Raw genomic sequence first — 23,325 nt, 5'->3', positions numbered from 1 at the left:
TCTCACCAGAGATCATCCCCTTCATCGCCCACCTGATTAACTCCTCCCTGACTTCTGGCACCTTCCCGTCATCTTTCAAAAGAGCCCACATCACCCCCATTCTGAAGAAACCAACACTGGACCCCTGCCTCACCCAGAACTACAGACCGGTATCCCTTCTTCCATTCCTATCTAAAACTCTCGAACGTGCTGCGTCTAACCAACTTTCCTCTTTTCTTTCTAAGCATAACCTCCAAGACCCTCAGCAGTCTGGTTTCAGACCCGGTCACTCGACGGAGACTGCCCTGCTCTCCGTCACTGAGTCTCTCCACGCAGCACACGCAGCATCCCGTTCATCTGTCCTAATTCTTCTTGACCTCTCAGCTGCCTTCGACACCGTTGACCATCCTACACTTCTGTCTTCCCTGACAGAATTGGGAATTTGCGGACCAGCCCTCAACTGGATTGCGTCCTATCTCTCCGGCCGCTCCTTCCAGGTTGCCTGGGCCGGTGCAGTATCAGCTCCTCGTCCCCTCACAACTGGGGTCCCTCAGGGCTCTGTCCTTGGTCCCCTCCTCTTTTCTCTGTATACTAGGTCCCTTGGCCCTGTTATTGCCGCCCATGGCATGTCATATCATCTCTATGCAGATGATATTCAACTTTTCTACTCTTTCTCTCCCACAGACACTCAGGTCTCCGATCGCATATCCGCCTGCCTGAGTGACATCCAGAGCTGGATGACCAAACACCAGCTCAAGCTCAACACAAGCAAAACGGAACTTCTCCATATTCCTTCTCTTACCTCTCCCACTTCTCATCTGCCCATTAATTTAGGAGACACTCCCCTACACCCTTCGCAGAGTGCCCGAAATCTTGGAGTTGTGCTGGACAACAGGCTGTCACTCTCTGAGAATATCGCGGCAACCACCCGGTCGTGCAGGTTCATCCTGTACAATATCCGCAGAATAAGACCACTCCTCACCAATTATTCCACACAGCTCCTGGTCCAGGCCATGATACTGTCACGTCTGGACTACTGCAACTCCCTCCTGGCTGGCCTCCCAGCATCAGCCACCAGACCCCTTCAGCTCATCCAGAATGCAGCAGCACGTCTGGTTTACAACCTCCCTCGTGACTCCCACGTCACTCCCCTCCTCATCTCCCTCCACTGGCTACCAGTGCAAGCTCGCATCCGGTTTAAGACACTGGTGCTTGCTTTCCAAGCAGTCAAGGGGTCAGCTCCTGGTTATCTGCAGAAGATGATCAGACCCTACAAGCCGGCCAGATCGCTCCGATCGGCTACTACAGGGCGGCTGATTCCTCCCCCAACACGAGCAGCAACAAGGTCTCGACTCTTTGCAGTTCTGGCCCCACGATGGTGGAACGATCTTCCAGTGGAGGTCAGAACAGCAGAGTGTCTGAGCACCTTCAAACGGAAACTCAAGACGCACCTCTTCTCTGTGTACCTCTCTCCTCTTCCCTAAACCCCCTCCCATAACTATTAAAAAATAAAAAATAAAAAAAAAAAAATAAAAAATTTTTGGTTCAGACTATCTTGTTTCTCCTTAATGTATGCTATCATAGTAAAGGCTTTTTATCTGCATTTTGTTCAATGGACTTAAGTGGACTTGATCCTGAGTTTGGTTACACTGTTGTAAGTCGCTCTGGATAAGAGCGTCAGCTAAATGCCTATAATGTAATAATATGTTTGTTGTGCTTCTCTGTTTGGAGATCATGGAGCTCAGTGATGCATCGGCAGCCGTGGCCTTATCCCGCACCGTGGTAAACTCCTGATCACAACAAAATTTCCATACACGATCTTTTGCACTAGCCACAATACTCAAACCTGTCAAGTCAGCATCCTCTCTCTGTAGAAGCTTGTTTGGTGGGTCCAGCAAGGCAAGCACTTTGTGGATGAAGTTTCCAATGAATGAGAAGCTAGGCCCTGTCATCTCTTGTAGCAGGCCTGCAGCCTCCATGCGTAGCTCTATGCCATGAGCCTGTACACGGTCAATCTCAATCAAAAGAGATGTGATCTCATCAAAAGATTTTTGAATTGCAGGCATGGTGGTGAGATGCCCTGTCCATCTCTTTTCAAGCAGGTGTTTGAGTCGCTCACCTTTGTAGTGCACAGCTTTGGATAGTTCTGCCAAAATGGTTTCCGTCGGGCATCACCTCTGTCAGCAGTTGCTATGGTTAGCAGGCGCTCAAATGACTCATTTACAAACCGCATGACAATAAATATATTGTGAGGTCACAGGTTCCATCGACTTTTAATATGCAAAAGCAATTGCCCACTTCTTCCACTCTCAGTCACCACACTGCTCACACTGAATAAACAAAATGCCGCACCGGCTTTGACACTATACTCCAGCCAGTCTCGGTTGTGATACCGAGTGGAGACAAATGTGCGCTTCCTACTGCTGAAAATGCAGGATGGGTATTGTTGTAAAATGGTCTGGTTTGGTTTATCAGACCTGAGATCGTCTATGGCTTGTGGGCCCATGGACGACCCAAGCCAGAGAGCTAACGTTAGCTACTGAATGATCACAAACAGGTGCACGGCTGTGCACCAAAGGCTCCTTCAAGGAGGTGGTGGTCTTTAGCTCCTTCTACCTTAAGCTGTGATGAGGTGGTAGATGCTGGAGGAGTCCTTGAAGAAGCATTGTGAAAACATTTTCTTATAGCCATTGTCTGCTTTTTTAACTAACTTACTTTCAATAGCTAGCTAGGTCTGACCACATACTCCCATCAACATCAGCCACTATATACGTTAGTAACGTAATGACATCAAATTCAAACCACATTCATGAATGAGCCCACTTCCACCAAATTAGAAATCTAACGTAAATGACTGGCAGGGTGTACAGTTTTTGATCCAGGACAAGTATAGTTTAACCTGTATTTTGTATGAGCTCTCTCAGTATGAATCAGAAAACTAAAAAAGAACAGCTTCATTTTGCTTTTTGCCAAGATAATTGCATTTGTGGCACTTTATTTCATCCTAAATTATAAATATAAACTAATCTAGTATTGTAACTGGTACGAATGTCTTGCTTCATTTAAGTCATTTTCCAAGTCTCTGTGGTGCTCACACCTGGAGTTATAAAGCTTTACATAGGGTAACCCGTAAATGGGCAAGGACTGGGAAGATTTTGCATCTGCCCAAAGGGGTCAAAAGGTAAGGTTACCAAAGGTCTGTTTTAGGTGTGTTCTAAATCCCAGCTGGAAAGATAAAAATCCAAAATCTTTTCCTTTTTTAAATATTCTCTTTACAGCTCTAAACACAAAACTTTTTCGCCATGTTTTAGTGACTAGGTAACATAAACTGAGTAGGCTCTTGGCTATAGAGAAGAACCCAGAAGTGCTTGACATGCTATTATTTTTACAATCATTTGAATTTTGTCTGTATAGTGAACATTTTACTGTACAACATGTAAGCGTTAATTTGTGCCTCCAACAAAATGAATAACTCACAATCACTCCTTCTTCTCCTGGGAATCCAAGGTAACCCTTTGAACCTGGCAGGCCCTGTTGAAACAGATACAAAAACAATGCATTATTCAATATGTGCATAGCAATGAGGATCAGGAGCTGGACTAGCCATTTTGCTCTTTTCAAAAACAGTATTCCCCCAATTACACTGCAAACCACCCAATCACAGCATGGCCACATCACTGGCTGGAGTCTTACCTTTCCCCCTGGCACCCCCCTGGGACCACGGACCCCCTCCTGACCAGAACACTTACACATCACCCCACAGCATTCCCGTTCTACTACAGTTTCCTACAGAAGGGGGGGGGGGGGGGGGGCAGAGAAAGGAGGAAGAGAGTAAGGCACTTGCTGAGTAATTTCAGTATGATAATATTTTCTGATCTGATATTGGGAAATCAGAAAATATGCACTGATGAATGAACTGCTTAGTGGAGTGAACTCAAATGAACTTGTGGCTTAATAACATTTGATAAACAATGTCTGCAAGAAAACATTCCGTTACCACCAATATTACGACAGCAGGAGTCCTACTGGGGAATTGAACCTGCAAAGCTGGGGTTATAAGTCTAGTTCTCTAACCATTATATTACACATTTGAAGGTAAAAAGTGGGCAAAGGCAAAAGTGAATGTTGAAGTTAACTCGTAGAGCTGGTATTACTAAAATCCCCCAATGATCATGAAAAAAAACAGCTACTGTAAGTTAGCATTAGCATGGCTACGCATACAACAGATACTCAAACACATGTAACTCTCGTATTTCACCTAATGTTTCACACTGGTTACCATCAACAAATAATACATGCATGAAATTAAATCTGTAGAATATTATAGATTATTTGGATATTTACAAAATTTTTAAATAATTTTTTTCATAATGCATTGCCTTGAACCACCTACTGTGTAGAATGTTTGTACATGCCATCGCACAACATATTTGCTGTGCAAGTAAACAATGTAAAGCAGTTTAAATCAGAGCAAGGTATAAATGATCAAAGAATAACATTTCCACAACAAAAGCCGACTGAAACAATTAAATGTGATACTCACGATTTTCTTTAACATGACACTGGCAACATTCTGCATGCTGATGGACAGGGGCTGCTTGTAGCCAAAACCTCTTCCAAATTCAACCATCTGAAGATCGCTGGGGTTCCGGACACCCTCCAGACCCACTAACAGCAATGCTTGAATTCCTATTCCAGAGGCACGGAGGAAAGCAGTATGAAATTGTGAGGAAACAACTGAAGAAACAATGAGAGGCCCCAAAACTCTGCCTGTGGTCTTCTGCACTAGCCATACCTTCTCTTCTGAGGCGGTCTGATTCTGCCTCTAGCTTTTCAATGATGTCATCAAATCCATCTGTGAATATTATCAGGATCTGTAGGAAAACATAATGACAAAACAAGACTCTTCCAGACAAGCCCTGATTAGGCTCAATACAAATTTGTATATTAGATAATATAACTAATAAACATCAAAATTTCATGAACATGGTGATTTTGTAAACGGCTCTGTAATTCATCTGTGTGAACAGAGATGTTGGGAAAATGTTGAAATAAAACCAATGAGTCAATCTTCATTTAAAGGATCAATTCAAATGACGCATTCATTTGATCAAATGCATTTCACCCCAGGGCCTGTATCCCCACGCAAACCTTCAGTCAACTCACCTTCACTCCGGCACGGGACTGTTTTTTGAACTTTGTAGAGAAGGCCTGCAGCAGCTGCACATTAAAGAAGGTTGGCTCAGAGGTCTGCAGGGCCATCACCTTCTGAACCACCTGCTCATTATACCATTCAAACCCGTAATCATCAATGACCCTCCCATCTTCGCCAGCCACCAGGAAGCCAATGTTGGGCTTGATGCTTTTGCCTTCAGTGCAGCAGAGTTCATCCAGGGAGGATGAATAACGGATGATGTCATGCAAGTATGCCTTCAACTTCCGCTGACCATTGAAGAGCAGATCAGCTCGCGGCCTCCGGGAGATGTCAAATCCAATTCCAATGTCCACAGAGCAAACTGTAGAGAAAAACCATCAGACTGTAAAAAGGTTTCACCACTACAACAAATATATATTGATTGTTTTTCATCGCAGGACTCACTATCTGGGGGGCCAACGGGTGGATTGCATACGGTGTCCACCACATTCTCCTTGATCTTCTCCAAACCGGCAAAGTTTTGGGCAGTGAAGAACCTGTCCTGGGACCCAGCGATTTTCTGCAGCAAATCATGGAATTTATGGATCCGACCCACGCCGATGACAAACAGGTTTATGCCCATGGACCTTAAGTCCTTGGCTGCATGCTCCACATCATCTTGGGATTCCCCATCTGTGATCACCACCAAGTTCTGAGAGACTTTCTGGGCAATCCGGCTGCCAGTGGAGGCTTGAAAGAACTGCTGGATGAAGTACAGAGCTTTGCCAATGTACGTGCCCCCGCCAATCTGCTCAATGGCCAGGATCTTGTCCTTGACGTCACTTATGTTGTCATACTTGTTAAGATAAAAGTTTTTTTGGGGGTCCGTGCTGAACTGGGCCATCCCCACCCTCACATGTTCCTGGCTTACTTGGAAAGTGCCAGTCAGGTCTGACATAAATGTCTTCATCATGTTAAAATCAGCTTCCCCAATGCTGCTGGATCCATCCATAAGTATCACCAGATCAGCCTTCTGCTTCTGACACACTGGATGGGAGAATCAATGACAGTGTTAAAATTGAGCGATTACATTTAAATGATTTTTAATGTGTCCCCCCTTTTTCCCTCAATTTGAAATCACATTCATTAGCACTCATTGCTCCAATCTCCACTATTGAATCAGAAGTTCAAGACAGCATGTGATGTCAGCTGCCGCCTCCTATCCCACCACAAGACAGACTAAAGACATGCCGAAGGAAGACACTTCATGCACAGCTGAACTGACAGAGTTGCAGATGACCAATTGGCCAGAGGGGTTTACCTGCGCTAGGCAAAGCCAGTACCGATTGGGTTGTTGCCCAGTGGATTGCTGAGCACAGTAAGCAATTTGACATTCTGGATTAAATCCCAGATCATGGCGCCCATCCATGCACTAGAACATTACCTTAACAAGAGGAGCCACCCAGCAATTCCATTTAAATAGTTTTTTTTAATTTTATTTTAAGACCATCATTAAATAAAACTATTTCACTGTTCAATTATTATTTTTGTTATGCATTAACAGGTGCATAACACTATGTGCATAAAATTATATACGTAATTCTACTGTATAAGTTACTTTAATGTCCTGATTTAAAAGATATTATTTCAACCATTGGTCAAATTTCTCCTTTCGTACAATCATTCTTTAAGTATATTCTTTCTCATTAAAGGACTGCCTTTTGTCCCCAGGATACCCTTTACTCATTTGCCAAAACATTACCTTCCCCATTAATGATTATGTTCATGCAATCATGCTTCCTGAAGAGTAAACTTGAACGCACCAGATTAACTTGAACAGTGGCAGAAAGTTGGAGGCCACAAATAATGTGCCTACCTCGTTTCGTTTCAGCACACAGCACTTTGGAGAGGTTTTTGAAGAGCACTTCCAGGCCTTGATAGCTGTCCACATAGAACACGTTCTTTGGATCCGCCGTCATGACTTCCAGTTCCTTCTTCTTAGCTTTCCCCACTCCAATGCCATAAATCTTGATGCCCTTCTCTCTCACTGCCCTGGACCTCTCGCGAAGGTCCACTGCATCTGTGGCCTCCCCATCTGTGATCACCATCAGGATCTGAGGAACCTTTTCAGCAGCACGGCCACCGTACTGTGGTTCAAATAAGGCCAGCGAGTGCTGCAGGCCCAAGGCTGTGTAGGTGTTACCGCCAGGCGGTTCCAGGGCAGCAACAGCTCTTTGAACTTCTCTCTTGGTGTAGTACTGGTTCAATGTAAAATTGGTTTTGGGTTCGTCCGAGTACAAAATAATTCCAAACCTGGTACTGTTTTCCCCAACCTCTGTGTTATTCACTATTGATGTCATGAATTTTATCATGCTCTGGAAATCACTTGGCTGGATGCTGCTTGAACCATCCACTAGGAAGATCACATCTGCAAACTCTATCCTCTTGCAGTCTGTTTAAAGCCATTAAAATTCATATTAAATTAGATATTTTTCTGACAGTGTCATTTTGCCAATTACATCGTACATGTACATAAGAATTTAAAAACACATTTTAAACAAACAATACTCACCAGCCTCAGGGTGGCAAATCTTATAGTGAATTTGTTCTTCTAAATGTTGGAGTGCATCAAAGTTCCTCTCAGAGAACACCCTTTCCTGGGTCCCACTGATCTCCTCCAATTGGGAGTTGTTGGCACTGAGAACTCCAATTGAGTAGATGATCACGCCTTTGTTTCTCAGCTCTTCAGCTGGCTTGGCTACTTCATCTTGGGCCTCGCCATCAGTGATCACAATCAAGAACTGCTTGACATTCAAACGCCCTCCTTTGGGTGAGTCAAAGTAATTTGAGGCGAAGGACAGTGCAGCTCCTGTGAGAGTCCCTCCACCCAACTGCTGAATGGAGCTAATAGTCTGTTCAATGCTCTTTTTATCATAGAACTTGTTCAGGGGAAACACCTCTTGCTGTGTGTCACTAAACTGCAAGACACCACATTGGAGTTTGTCTGGACCTATTTCAGACTTGTTTAATAGAGACCATATGAACTTCATCATCTTCTGGAACTCGTCGTTGGAGATGCTGCCTGAACCATCAATCAAGAACAAGACATCTCCTTCCACATCCTTGCAAACTGTAAAGAAAAAAGAACATGTACATATTTTACCAAGGCACCCTGAAATGTTCTCTGAAGCCTCCTAAAATTAGATCTTAAATAATTGAATCTTTGCTGAAATTCTGAAGCCTGTTTAGCAATTTAGTTTTTTTTTTTCAAAATAGTCACACATTAAACACAGCATTCTATATTATTTAAAAATAGTTATTGTGAAAAAGACACCAGCATAGTAACTTAAAATAAAACCCCCTCATTAGTTGATAAAGCTAAATAACCATTCATTACATTACAGGCATTTACCAGATGGGCTTATCCAAAGCAACTTTTTTTAAACATTTTTTCATATAGCATTTACACTGCATCCATTTATACAGCTGGATATATACTGAAGCAATGTAGGTTAAGTACCTTGCTCCATGGAAAAACTGCAGCATCCTGTCTGAAAATCAAACCTGTGACCTTTAGGTTACTGTACAAGACCAGCTCCTTACCAATTATGTTACACTGCTACTGATTCACACAATATTGACCTATTAACTACCATAGTATCACTTATTTAAAACTGCCTATAATGTTCTTTGAAGATTTTTAAATTCAGTAATTGAATTTCAATTCATTTCCTGAAATAACTGAATTGAAATGGGATTGAAATTAACCTTGTTAAATATTGTGTTTTCCTATTTTGATGTCTCAGTGATATGTCTGGGAATTACATCCCCCATATTTAAATAAACTGCAAACTGTTTTAATAAATACTTCCAAAGTGCATTCTTTGAAGCTGACACATGCACAGCAAGGCACCAACATACGGTTGGAAGAACTTGACTGGCCTGCACAAAGCCCTGACCTCAAACCTATCCAACACTTTTGGGATCAATCTGAAAGCCCACTGCAAGCCAGGCCCAATCGCCCAATCAGTGCCTGACCTCAATAATGCTCTTCTGGCTGAATGGAAGCAAATCCCTGCAGCAATGCTCCAACATCTAGTATAAAGCCTTCCCAGAAAAGTGGAGGTTGTTATAGCAGCAAAGGGTGAACCCCATCCCCATTAATTCCATATTAATGCCCATCATTTTGGATAAGATGTTAGATGCCAGGTGTCCATATACTTCTAGCCATGTAGAATATGCTGAAGCATATGCCCCCTGCCCTGAGACAAGAAAATTACAATTTTTCAAACCTACCTCCCCTCCTCCCCCCATGCAGAAAAAAGTCTGTGCGCATTCCCTTTGTTGGAGGGTATGGATATAAGGTACATACCCTCTTTGCTGCAGATGTCTGTGACAATTTCATCTTTGATGGGTTTCAGAGCATCAAAGTCATTGATAAAGAATTTCCTCTCTGGAGAGCCAGCAATCTGCCGCAGCTCATCCTCGTCAGCACCTGCGTCACCAATCACCCCAATGGCATAGATGATAACACCCTGATCACGCAGCTCTTTTGCTGGCTGCTCAACGCTGTCAGTGGACTTCCCATCAGTGATGACGATGAGATACTTGGGCACCTTCTCGCCCCGGGTCTTGGAGGCATCCTTGAACAGTGGGCCCATGAAGGTCAGTGCTCGCCCAATCTCTGTACCCCCACCATCCTGTCTGATGTTTTTCACAGCTGTCTCCAACGAACTGCTGCTGGTGTAGTTTGTCAGACCAAATTCCAGTTCAGGGTGATCTGAAAATTTCACTACCCCCACCCGAACCTGGTTTGGCCCAATCCTGAACATTTTCATAAACTCTAGGATGAACTTGTTCAGGTCCTCGAAGCCACTTGGATAGATGCTCGAAGAGTGGTCGATCAAGAAGTAAAAGTCTGCTTGCTCCGTCTGAACACAGCCTGAATTATAAAGATAGAGGGAGAGGAGTGAAAGGATAGTGTTAAAGAGAAAAGACTTCGTTGCAGTAGATTGTAACAAAATGTTGTGGAATACATATGGTAATTGGTTTACTGCTTGCATTCCTTGGATCAACTGCAAACTTTCTTGCAATAATTTGATAGTGGCTTTTAATAGCCAATTGAAATTTAATTACTTTAATTAGTTTCTTAATTTTCACATTTGTGATAAACAAAAACTGAAACGGTTCTGCCGTGGCTTCTCAGCTGGTATTCTACTATTGATTTAAAAAATCAATGCTGTACATGCTATAGCCTACACTTTAACAGTCAGTCAGTCATTCTGAGGTGAGCAAGTCACTGAGTGAGTGAGAAATATTGCTCTTTGTAGGGCTTTGCATTTTATTTACTTCACAGTTTAGTGGTTACCTGTTTTCAGATTGAAAGTTATGGCAGAAGCAGCAAAGGCTCTTTGAAGGATGTTGTTACACAAAAGCTTCTGAAGGCTCTTCTCCAGTTGAGCAAGGCTGTCGGCCTTGTAGACGTGGTTCCTGGCATGATAGGAGGCGATCTGGTTCAGTTCGTTATGGTCAGCATCCTTCACCCCAACAGCATATACAGTGACCCCTGTGCGGCGCAGTGCCGCCGCAGCTGTTCCAACATCATCCTGGGACTTCCTGCTGGTGATGACGATGGCCAGCTGCTGCACCCCCTGGTCCTTCCGGCCCCCCGCACTCCTGCTGAACATGTTTTCACGGGTAAAGTTCAAGGCAGCGCCAGTCTTAGTTCTCCCCTCTCGGTATGGCAGGATGTTAATGAACTGCAGGACATCAGCCTTCTCCTTAATGCTGTTCAGGTAGACCATTGCTTTTGGAGCATTGTTGTACAATACGATACCCACCCTCACTTTCTTGAAGCTAACATCGAGACCATCTACAATGCGATAGATGAAGTTGCGAACTTGCTGGAAATTAGCCTTGCTGCCAGATTGCTCCACAATGAAAACAATATCAGCCATTCTGACTGACCTGCAATCTGAAAAAACGCAGACTAAGATTAGTGGTGAAATAAAATAATTGGTACAGTTTCATATATCAATTGTGGATTTATGGCAAAGAGCATCTTGAGCAGAAGAAATTGTAACATTATGTGATGCCTATATTCAATCAATGAATATATCTTAATTCCATCATGAAGGCAGAGTAAGATTGCAGAGGAGATTTCAAGGGGAATTGCACTTTATAACACTTCTGCTTCTCATGACTCATATTGTCCTTCTAATGAATGTGTCGCCCTTCATTTTTCGATTAGTTATTTCATTATATCATTTTACGCTGTTTTGTTGTTTTCCTTTACAAATGCAGGAAGTAGACCCAGGTCAAACTCGAGGATGCATATCATTGCATGACTTCTGATGTTGCCGTACCTGCAGACAATAACATTAGGTTGGTCGTAGAAATAGTGTTGTATGACTACTAGCTAGTGCCTTCAAAGTGGTCGCTGCTTACCCTTAGTCCTCGTTTGCGAACTTCTTCGGCTGTTATGTTGGGGTGTCTGATTACAACCAGCCATGTCTGGCACAAAGTTGCATCGTGTGGAAAACTATGAAAATGTGCTTTCAAGTCAAGTTTAACAGGGGCATTATACCAACTGGGTACAATGCACCTCATTATTACACCAATATCGCATCAAACAAAAGCTAGCATACGTTAGTTTGTTAGATTTCAATGCTAAGTTAACGGAATGTTTTGCTTCGCTTCTTCTCGATTTTGCCGTGAAACGAAATTGAAGAAGACAAAACCCGAAACCATACTATTATGTGGTCTTGCGCTAAAAAAAATAGGTCTTTGTTTCTAACGTGAGACATTTAAAATGAAATAACTAATCGAAAAATGAAGGGTGACACATTCATTAGAAGGACAATAACAGTCATGAGAAGCAGAAGTGTTATAAAGTGCGATTCCCCTTTCAGGCACCTAACTTAAAATGTGGAATATAATGCAATTACCCATCCATCCATCCATTATCTATACCCACTTATCCTGGCCAGGATTGTGGGGGGTGCTGGAGCCTATCCCAGCATGCATTGGGCAAGAGGCAGGAATACACACTGGATAGGTCGTCAAACTATTGCAGGACATAATGCAATTATAAAAGCTGTAATTCTTGAATTTCTGCAAACCAGGCCAGATGACTGCTACCTCATCCTATGCATAAAACATATACATGTGGAAAATAAATGACACAATTAAATTGAATAATTTAAAGAGTGGAATCACCTGAAGGCCCTGTTGCCAGTCTCAAGTCCTTAGATTCAATTATACCTTTCACCTCCTCAGATATCAATGCAATACTTTTTGTTGATGTCTGGAACACATAGGGTGATGTGGCAATGAGCTCCAGCTCCTGTCTGTTGGTTTTAGGCAGTCCAATGGAGATGACGGTCACCCCCTCAGTCAGGTTTGATTGTGCGGCCCTTATCACACTGTCCTGTGACTGCCCGGCGGTGATGACCAGCAGGAACTGCGAGAAACCTTCAGCAATCCGGCTGCCAGCAGCTGCGTTGAAGAAATTGACACGAGCATGTTCCAGGGCCCGCCCTAACTGACGGTCCTTCCCAGGCCGCAGTCGGAACTGGTTCTTCAAATGAAGCAGGACTTCGTCTTTGGTCCGATACTTGTTCAGCAGGAACTCCACCTTAGTGTCAGAGCCGAACTGGGCCAAGCCGATCCGATGTGCCTCACTGCCAACATTCAACTGGTTGACCGTTCGGTTCAGGAGGATTCTCACCTTTCCCATCTCAGCTGTGCTGTCCACCAGGATGAACACATCAGCAAATCTTGGAGCTAATGTTTAAAATGAAAATTATATTTAAATCAGACTGGAAGAACAAGCAGGCAAAATACATTTTCCAAAACAACTGAATCATTAACAGCGCAATATATAACACATTCACATGCAATGATTTATCAACGACAGAGTAATGAAATTAATAATAAACTTAAAGTGCCTGTCCTTAATTTTTCAGTTTTGGTGGGCATGGAGTTTGGTGACTGGTGGTCAAGATTGTTCACATACACCAAATTCCAGAGTTCCATTTGAAATGACGCAACACCCCCAAACAAAGTGGCATAGTTTTTGGAGGTAGCATATTTTGTAGAAGAGTAGACTGCCAAGAGGCAGTCAGCAATTACATCTGACGTGGTATTATTGAAAACTGTGTCAGATGATTACCACGGCAATATTATAGTGCATAATCTTATCTTCTCTGTTTCTTTTTTCTCTGTTTCTCTTTCTATGGGGCTCCCACCCCTACCTCGTCCCGAGTTCAAAGACTGCTCCTCACTCTGAGTCCACGAGATCACTCCAGTCTTGTCCCTCGCTCCATGGTCATGGACCATTTCAGTCTGTTCCTCCCCTGCCCATGCCCTGATGCAGCCTGGACCTCTAGATCTATCACCTCACTTCGCTAAACTGCACAATACTGAACTATGCAATTAGGTATTCTATTATTCTTTTTAGGCATCACCTCAACTGTAACCTGCTTCAACCATTTTGTTGCTGTGATAGATCCCTCATAGCATTTCTGCTACATTCCATTCTACCACTACTTTACACCAGGGCAGCCAGAGGAGGATGTGCTCCCCTTCTATGTCCAGGTTCCTCTCAAGATTTCTGCCCATTGGAGAGTTTTTTCTCACTACCGTTTGAGGGTTTTCTCCCCACTGGAAGTTTTTTTGTAACCTCATGTGCTTGCTATTTGGGGGTTCAGGCCTGCTGTTTGCTCTGTTTACTCTTTTTGCTGTGTCTTTTACCTTGCTACTCTGTAAAGTGTCTTTGTGACAGTTCTTTGTAAAAAGTGTGACACAAATAAAATTGAACTGAATTGAATTTAAATTGAAAAAGACATCAAAATTTTAAAGTTTCAACAGATGTGGTTACATATAATACATTTCACTGTTAGAGACATAAACTGTAACAAAAAAGGGAGTAACTTTAGGGAATGATGTCAGACTGTATAAATATGATGTAAGCGTCGGTCTATATGCTCACTTTCATTATTTTTTATTCATTGTAAAACTAAAAAAAGTGGAGATTAAATAAAGTAACATTGTCAGACTAAGTATGATGTAAGTAGATGTGCTGAGTTTCACTTTTCTATCCACAACTCTTTAAAACTAAGAAAAGGAGAGGATTAGCCGATACCTTGATGAGAGCAATATAAACCAATCAAACATATTTTAAAGTAGTCTGAACTACATGAAGTCTCTGCTACAACAGCCTAAATAGCTATATAATAGGCACTTGCTCTTCTGAATTTGACATGCAAATTGGCATCTGAGCTTGATGCCCAGACCTTTCCAATCACCACTTAATATAAAATATTGTACCTTGTATCTGTGCATCCACACCAGTACATACTGTCTGCAGAAAACTCTGAGTCACCCGCTGCAGTGCTTGAAAGCTATCAACGCTGATAAGGAAGTGCTGGTGTGGGCTGTTGGCGATCTTCTGGAGTTCTCTGTTGGCATCCCCAATTCCAATGGCGAAGATGATGACACCCTGCTTCCTGAGTTCCTGAGCAGGAGCCTCAACTTTATCAGTGGAGCTCCCATCTGTGATCACCACAGCGATCTGTGGGACATTCTCACTGGCCCGGCTACCCCCAGCCTCAGTGAAGTAGGTAGACTGGATAAACTGGAGGGCTTTTCCTGTTTCGGTGCCCCCCTTCCTGTATTTCAAGTTGTCTATCTTCTCCAAGAGAACCCTTTTCTCTATTTGCTCTCCCAGGAGAAACTCCTGGTGAGGCTCACTGCTGAACTGGGCCAGTCCTATACGCACTTTGTTAATTCCCACATCGAGGCCATCCACAAAGTCATGAAGAAAAAGCCTAATTTGCTGGAAATTATCAGGGCCAATGCTTGAGGAGCTATCCACAAGAAACACAATGTCTGCCATGGTGGCCTTTCTACACTCTAGAAAGAAATAGAGAAAATCTGATTTGCAACAAGAAAATCGTTGTAACTTGGATCTATTATAAATGTGCCGACAAGAAGATAAATATATGTATGTAAATAAAAAATACAGCGGAATTGTGTTTACAAATGTACCAGTGTGATCACACACAATTGCTTCAAATCCTTGATTTATGGAGCATTTGTTTCTATTCAGCATGGGAGTTTATGTGGCAGACAAACAAATCATAAACCATGTTCTTAAAATAACAATTGAGAGACATTTGTAATGATAGCTCTAGTTGTTACAGTTGTTACGCTATTGTTACAGTTACTTTGGAAGAATTTCAAAGCTGTGAATGACTGACAGTATAGTAAAATCAGTGTGGAGAGGGGAGTTACCCAGGGACATCTGAGCAATCTGACGCTTGGCTTCTTCCACTGTGGTGCAGAGCACCTGAATGACACTCTGGGAGATGCCTTGTAGAGCAGCAAAGTCAGACACACTGTAGACATGCTTATCATCTGGGTCACTGGCAATCTCTTGCAGCTCCTCCAGCACTGCATCTTTGATACCGATAGCATACAGTGTGATGCCACGTCTCTTCACCATCTCTGCTGGCTGCTTAATGTTGTCCTGGGACTGTCCGTCTGTTATGACCACTGCAAACTGTGGGACCCCCTCATTGGCCCGGCTGCCAAACCTCTCTGCAAAGTGATGGGAAAGCATGAACTCCAGGCCCAGCCCGGTCTTGGTGCCACCGCCCCTGTAGGGCAGGTTCTGAATGTGCTGCAGAATCTCCTGCTTGTCTGTGTAGGCATTCAGAAGGAACTCGGTGACAGGTTTGGTGCTGTATTGAACCAGACCTATCCGAACCTGGTCCGGGCCCACACCAAAGCTGTCTACCAATGAGACCAGGAAGGCACGAATCTGCTGGAAGTTCTCTGTGCCAATGCTCCAGGAGCCGTCCACCAGGAACACAATGTCAGCCACTGCCTCTTGAGTGCACACTGCAATACAAGACGTAACCAGTCAGCTGCAACTGAACACAAGTCAGCCGCAACAGCTGTGTTACTGGCTCCATCACCAGAAGGAGTGTGGTTTAATACAGTACCTGTTTTCTGGGCACCACTGCTGTAAAGACAAGATGCCAAGATGAGAACAGCCACAAGTGTCCTTATTGCCCCCATGTTGCCAGCAGATATGAACTTGCTCTTCATGACAAACAGACACACAGTGAGAGATAAAAGGCAGCTGTTAATTATTTCTTCATTTTCTTCAGTTTTGAACTGGTCTACAAGGCTGCTGGATGTGAGCACAGAGAATTGGAATGCAACATATCACAAAATCACAACTGTGGACAGGACAGATCATCCTACACATCATCCTACATTAACTGGCCATCTGGAACAGGCATTTTCAAGTTTACATGTTTTAGATTCTTAGATGGTTCTTGGATTATTTGTGTTAATTTACAGCTTGTTAGATTTTCAGAAAGTGGTTACATAAATTCATTTATTTGTTAAATATGAATAAAAATGTCATTGCTTCTTGCTAAAGGCAAAGTGCTTATACTGTAAATGTAATAAGGAATAGTACCATAGTACATATTTTCAAGGAATTTAGAAGAATGAATACAGACTGAATATTTTTCTCCCCTTATTGTTTTCTAAACCACACATATTTTCTCAACAGAGTGGGGGTAACATGTGACCTCCTCCTTTTGAAGCTACTTCTGTGTAAGCTGTCACGTACTGTTTGACTGCAGTTTTAGCGTGTGAGAGCCGGACAGGAACCCTGGACCACATGATATACTGTAGATCTTGGCAGGAAGCAAAAGGCATGCTATGCAGACCTCTGAAAAGTTTAGCATATTTCCCATGGCCAAATAAACCACACATGTTGATGTTGCCTTTGGAATACACAGAACATTGTTAATTATCTGATGTGATATCAAGACTAGCAAAATACTAAATTTTACAAAACACTATGTAAGACACTATTTTTTCCTTGTGTCTTTGGTACCTTTTAAAAAGAATCTATATAAGGCATTGTGAATAATTTCAAATATCTGTTGGGAGTTAAGGGAGTTTCACCCCTGAAAGAAAGCCAGGCGCAGTATGATATTAGCACAGAAGAAAGGATACAGCTGTCCAATATTGAGAAACAAGGCAAACAATTCAAGTGTCCAGTGATTCTTAAAACCCTTGTTGCTTTCGCCAAAGACAGCAGCCATTCAGCAATGCCAAGGCCCCCCTGAGTTTATAGTGGCAAACATGCCAGCCAGTTGAAAGTACTGCTAACAACAACAGTCAGGCCCTGGATCTCATCACTTTTATAAAAGATAACACTGCAGACCTGAAAAATAGAACAGCAATGTAAATATGTTAGAAAAGCTGCTCAGGGAAGATTTGAAAAACTGTAAAACTGTCATTGAACACAAACATCAGTTTATCAAGCAATTTTAACCCTCCATCCTAGGACAGATTTGTCTGTACTCCAATAAAAAAATAATTTTCTGCCTCTACTCAAAAAAATGAATGGAACTATTTGCATTGTGGTTTCTGAGTAATGTGTTCTTAGGGTATTAAGTAAATGCTATGCTGATCATTTTCAGACTAACACAGCTAGTTTAAGTACAACATATATTCCTCCATATTTAAAAGCTTAATTATTTTCAATCTATTTAAATATTTATGTTCATTTTCATTGAGATATTAAGTTAAGTATGCTCAGTATGTTGCTTCAATATTTTTGTAAAAATTAACTTTTTCAGGGAAATCAAGAAAAGGAGCAATCATTTAAAGGATGTCACCTTTTTAGTTCTTACATGGTCAACTTCGTAGATCTGTGATATTTGTGACAATAGAGATACAGCTATTGAATTCTGCAAGGAGCAGGCAGGAATTTAACTCAGACTATCTGGGCGAGAGGTAGCTGTGATAACCACAGACCTAAAGGTGAAGTCATCAAAGTCCAGGTTCAGTTCCTGCTTTGGCATTTGACCGTGACTTCACTTGTAGTGGAGCTGTTAACGCAGCCGCCACTCACCCAGAAAAATATGCTTAGTTCCTGCTTACTACCTGCTCGGTCAAGAGAGATTTTCTCAAAATACTGTTTATTACAAGAAGGTTAGTCAGTGTAAAACAAGTATTTTCTTTTCTCCTGCAAGATCTGTGTTTTATTGTCATATTCCATAAATTTTATTATGCTGCATTTCCTTCAGTACTGCAGCAGTCATCACTGGTACATTATTTGAAATAAACAATCTAAGGCCACAAAATCTAGGATCTCTTTCTTCTTTTGTGTGGGAAGTGTCTTCTGTGGATTACTGTATATTGAATAAGTTGCAAGTTATTATTGGTAGTCATTGAAAATGTGTTTTTGCAGACTTGAGTCCAATCAATTAATCAATCAATCATCCTTTATTTATATAACACATTTCATACACCTTAGTGCCACACAAAGTGCTTCACAATGAATAGATATAAATAGAATAAGAACAGATATATTAAGAACATAAAATGTATTTAAAAGTATAACAAAAATAAAAGAGGCAATAAAATCAATAAAAATAAAATACACATAATAAATGAAATTTAAATAAATTTAATGAAATATTAAAACATTAAAAAACATGTTTTAAACAGGACCAGTAAGAATTCATGTAAAAGCAATGCTAAAAAAAAGTATGTCTTTCTTTTTAAAACCATCCAAGGGCAGAACAACCCTTGTCTGGTAGACTATTCCAAAGGCTGGGGGCATAGACACTAAATTATGCCCTGCCAAAGGTCTGAGAACTATATCTAAGTATGAGTAATAGGTTACTGCCAGAGGATCTGAAAACCTTTGTTAAGCACATACCTTAAAAGCAAGTCAGATAGGTAGGGAGGAGCTAGGCCATGAATAGACTTTTAAACCAAAAAAAAAAAAAACATTTTTTAAAAAATAAATCCTAAAATAAACAGGTAGCCAATGAAGCACTTTTAAAATGTATAAATATTATGTAGGCTCTTTTTTGGTTTTAATTAATAAACAAGTAGTAGAGTTTTGGACTAACTGTAAACGTAACTAAATGTATTAGTTTTGCTCCTGTGTTACAATGTAAAAATGGATGGACCTCAGTAATGGATTTAAGATGACAGAAAGCTGATTTATTTATGCGATTAATATATGTCTCAAAGGTTAGCTAAGGGTCCATGATCACACCAAGGTTCTTCACCTGATTTTTGGCACAGTCAGTGACGTAGGTTTAGTTTCAACATTGAGGGGGACACATTAAGCAGGGGTCTGGGGGTCCTCCCCCTGAAAAGTTTGAGCGTCAAACACTTCATTTCCTGCATTCTGGTGAATTTTAATGCACCAATTTGTGCCTTTTCTGCATCAATTTATGGTGGACATGCTTCTTTCATGTTTTTACTGGGGGGACAAATGCATGTGTTCTAAATATTGAGGGGGACGTATCCCCTGCATCCCCCCCCGAAATCTACGCCTATGGGCACAGTCTACTATTCTTATTCTACTACAGTTGGGGGTTGTAAATTATATTGTGCTATATTTGTTTTTGATGTGATAACAGATTTAAGTCGGTGATACTAAGGAAAGGATTTGTTGCCAATATTGTACTTCTGGACCAAGTCTTTAAATGTCATGAACTTGTTGTTTTGGATACGGTGCTGGAATTGTGAAATGCCTTTCTGTTTCCAGTCGGTGAATTTTAGTGGTTTTCTGTTAAATACAAAGTGAGGGTTATTCCATAATGGGGTGCATTTGCATGGTGCCATTGATGAGTTAGTGACTTTGTGGCTGTCCACCATGCTGTCAGAGCTGTTGCTATGGTGATGCTTTTGCAACAAGTATGACCTTCGAAGGGAGGATTGATCAATGGGTCTGAGAAGTTTATTGCATTGCAATTTATTATTATTATTATTATTATTATTATTATTATTATTATTATTATTGTTGTTGGTGTTGTTGTTGTTAATAATAAATCAAATCATACATCTTTTCACAAGTTATCTGTCCTTGCAAATTTATTATGGTTTTTGAAGTGCATTGTAGCTGAAATTAGATGTAATGTGATGCTAGGTGACCAAAAAAATAACATGATGCCCCCATCTGTATAAATGTAACAGCTGTTACAGCTATGCCGCCTCTGAGTTCCTATAAGAAACAATGTATTTTTTTCTGGGTCTTTCCTGGCTCAAAATAGGAGTTAAGTTTCCAGCTTGATTTCCACCATCAACTTGACCTGTCATCTCCCTGTATTTACCCACATTTAGAATGTAATGTTCTGTGGTCTTCAGGAGACCACCACAATGCACTGAGATATAGGCAATAAAAATGAAATGCATGACACAAATAAAAAAAGTGTAACAACTTAAATACTTACTGAAGGGTTACTTATTGGAGAAAATACCTATACTGCAAAATTTACTCATTGTAAGGGGGCTGTTCTACAGGAATAGTGGAATTAGGAATTGTCATGTCTTGAAATGGGTTTCATTTGTGTCACTAAAAACTTACCCTAACTTACAATATTAGTTGATATTTTAAACGTAATGAATCAACACAAAAGCCAGCTTATGATATTAAAATTATTTATTATTATTTACTATTTATTATTGTACATACACTCGAATGTTTCCACCGCCCTTTTTGTCACGGGCGTTACTTCTCCCCTACACAAAATCAAAGGCTTTTTTATTTCTCAGTTCCATCCGTACAGATAGGCAAAACAGTGCATGTTACCTCAGAATCAACTAAATTGCATAACAGATTATCGTTTAATTCTGATATGTGCATATAATTACCATATCCCGAATCATTTCTTATTCACTGCATTGTAAAGAGATCTTATTTGCATAAGCCAGTCGCGGATATTTCGGGTATTTTCATGGAATTATGTCCAAATAACATCGCACAATGGTGGCATAAATGTAATGTTTGATAAATGCAACACGGTCAGTTACGCAATGTACAATGCGGCTACCGTATTGTAGGCTGCATTACAGGTTTGTACATGTGCAGTTGAGTCCTCTAAAACCTACTGAAAGAACGGAACAATGTGATAACCTTTGCGGGAAATATTTGCAAAAAATGTTTTTAAGCGACACTACGTGACATAAATGTTACACGTATAAATATTTGTATATAAAAACGACGTGCTTTTTTGTTAAAGTATTTACAGAGAAAAGAGAAAACGAGAGGGTTGGTACCCAGGGAGGTAATAGAGACTTCAGATTTGGAGTGACAATAGATAGAGTTGCAAACCATACATACAGTGTCCGTTTGGGGAGACCTTTAGGATAGCTTGAAGCAGGACTGGTGAACTTCGCTGAATATGAAAACGCAAGAAAAAGGGAAACAAATGCCTACTCCGATAGGTAGTCTACGTCGTTCTAAGAGTGTCAATGCTTATATTTGTTTTTTATTTTCTTTTAGTTGGTAAGCTATATTAACAATATGTCATACATCGCAGGCAGTTATCATTGAATCGATCTACCTAACTTTTCAGCACCTTTAAAGCGGACAGCGGTGCTGAAGATACGCTTTAGTATTTTGCGCTTGCTGTCTAGTCATGTGTTGGCTCGGGAAAGACGCATACAAAAATTAACGAACATCTTCATGATTGCGCTTTGAAAACAGTCTTTATCAGAAAGATTGTTTGGCAGCGGGAAAAGAGGGCCAAATCCGTTTCAATGGGATTCAATAAATGTTGTCTTTCCGTATAATGGTCAGGATTTCGTTCACAGAGATGTGTAAGACTGATTATTTTAAAAATTGATTAAAATGAAGACCTGTTCCAAAGTCAGAAACCTAACAAATATGGAGAACCGTTCACAACGAAAAATGTTTCTTCACCCTTATAATGTGGAGCTTACTCTTAAATGCTTTGCACCAGTTGCAGTGTCTTCCATGTGCTGAAATAACTCAGCAATACACCGCCACTCAGATACATTGACGTCCAGAAGCAAATCTCATTCTGTCAACTTTTCACTCTCTGATGACATAAGGCACCATTTTTATGGTTTTTGAGGTGAGAAAATTCAAGATACTGTACTAAAAATAATACTGACTGCCAGTTCTAAACAAAAAAACCTAATAACCCCAAACATTGTGGAATGGATAAAGCACAGCTAACGGTTAACATCTCCAAAATAATCGTGCGCAACAAATCTTCTAACTTTTTAGGAGATTTGTTGCACACAGATATATAGTCCGTTTTTCCTCTCAAACAGACTATATATCTGTCCATAAAGCTTCGAATGGACATGCACGAAACCAGTGAAAAAAGGGTAAATGTGTTGCGCTCTCTGAGGTAGCACATAGTTGTGATAAAATTACGATATCGTACCTGAAAGTTACAAAATGCCTACCGTATCGTTGCAAAACGCGGTCACGCGTGCGTAAATGTGAAGTTCTGCTGGGGCTGCCGGTGCTGACGCCGAATGCTGTTCTGCAGCAGTCCAACCAGTCTACCTTCGCACGCCGCATACAAGGTACAGTGTGCTATATGAGCTGATAGTTGGGAAGGGGTGTGATGGAAGGAGCTTTCACTGGAATTTCAATGTTGCCTCTTCCAATTATCGATGCCAGTAAGTTAACCCATTTTGACTATATCATAAAAATGATATATTAAGAAAAATGATCATAGAGATCATTCTGTCGTAAAAAGATGATTCTATTCAAATCTTTGAAATTCAAAACTTCCATTATGAACATTAATGAGTAAAAAATCAATTTCTGTGTTGAATTCGTATGTTCTCCCCGTGTATGCGTGGGTTTCCTCCGGGTATCCCCGATCACACAGTCCAAAGACATGCACATAGGCTAATTGGTGACTCTCAGTTGCCCTTAGTGTGTGTGTGTGTGTGTGTGTGTGCGCCCTGCGATAACCTGACGACCTGGCCAGGGCGTATTCCTGCATCTCACCCAATGCATGCTGGGATAGTCTCCAGCACCCCACAAATAAGCGGGTATAGTTAATGGATTGATAAAAAGAAAATAATCATGGATAGGAAGACATTTCTGAACGGAAGAACTGGCGTTATACAGTAGCAACCTTGTTTCCACGTAGTCTAAGATTGAATGAGCTTCAATAATATGGTTTAATGGAAACGTGTTTGTTTTATAAATTTTATTATTCAAGTTCATGCCTTTGCAAACGTTTCCCCTAGAAATAAAGGATTCCCTACTAAACACGCACTTTCAAAAGGATGTGTTAATATCAACACACGTTTTGTGTTACTGTTGTTACAATTTGTTTACAAAAAAAAAAAAAATCTGACAATTCATAAAATACATGTGTGAAGGA

General features: G+C 41.2%; 1 protein-coding gene across 1 annotated transcript in view; it reads right to left on the bottom strand.

Moving 5' to 3' along the window:
* Positions 1-22,554, bottom strand: part of LOC135259648 (collagen alpha-6(VI) chain-like) — a 54,304-nt gene extending 31,750 nt beyond the window's left edge. The window contains exons 1-15 of the mRNA XM_064344242.1: positions 22,388-22,554; positions 16,123-16,222; positions 15,410-16,018; positions 14,444-15,028; positions 12,332-12,898; positions 10,482-11,087; positions 9,486-10,055; positions 7,686-8,243; positions 6,990-7,565; positions 5,579-6,160; positions 5,146-5,495; positions 4,775-4,853; positions 4,523-4,668; positions 3,673-3,765; positions 3,457-3,510 (exon numbers count right to left, since the gene is read on the bottom strand). Of these exons, the coding sequence (XP_064200312.1) occupies positions 3,457-3,510; positions 3,673-3,765; positions 4,523-4,668; positions 4,775-4,853; positions 5,146-5,495; positions 5,579-6,160; positions 6,990-7,565; positions 7,686-8,243; positions 9,486-10,055; positions 10,482-11,087; positions 12,332-12,898; positions 14,444-15,028; positions 15,410-16,018; positions 16,123-16,198 (5,451 nt within the window). The 5' untranslated portion in view covers positions 16,199-16,222; positions 22,388-22,554. The remainder of the gene's footprint in view (positions 1-3,456; positions 3,511-3,672; positions 3,766-4,522; positions 4,669-4,774; positions 4,854-5,145; positions 5,496-5,578; positions 6,161-6,989; positions 7,566-7,685; positions 8,244-9,485; positions 10,056-10,481; positions 11,088-12,331; positions 12,899-14,443; positions 15,029-15,409; positions 16,019-16,122; positions 16,223-22,387) is intronic.
* Between the last annotated feature and the right edge of the window lie 771 nt (positions 22,555-23,325).

The sequence above is a fragment of the Anguilla rostrata genome, chromosome 1 (assembly GCF_018555375.3).
Source record: "Anguilla rostrata isolate EN2019 chromosome 1, ASM1855537v3, whole genome shotgun sequence".
NCBI lineage: Eukaryota > Metazoa > Chordata > Actinopteri > Anguilliformes > Anguillidae > Anguilla > Anguilla rostrata.
Note: the sequence above shows the minus strand (reverse complement) of the source record. Positions and strands in the feature narration are given on the sequence as shown.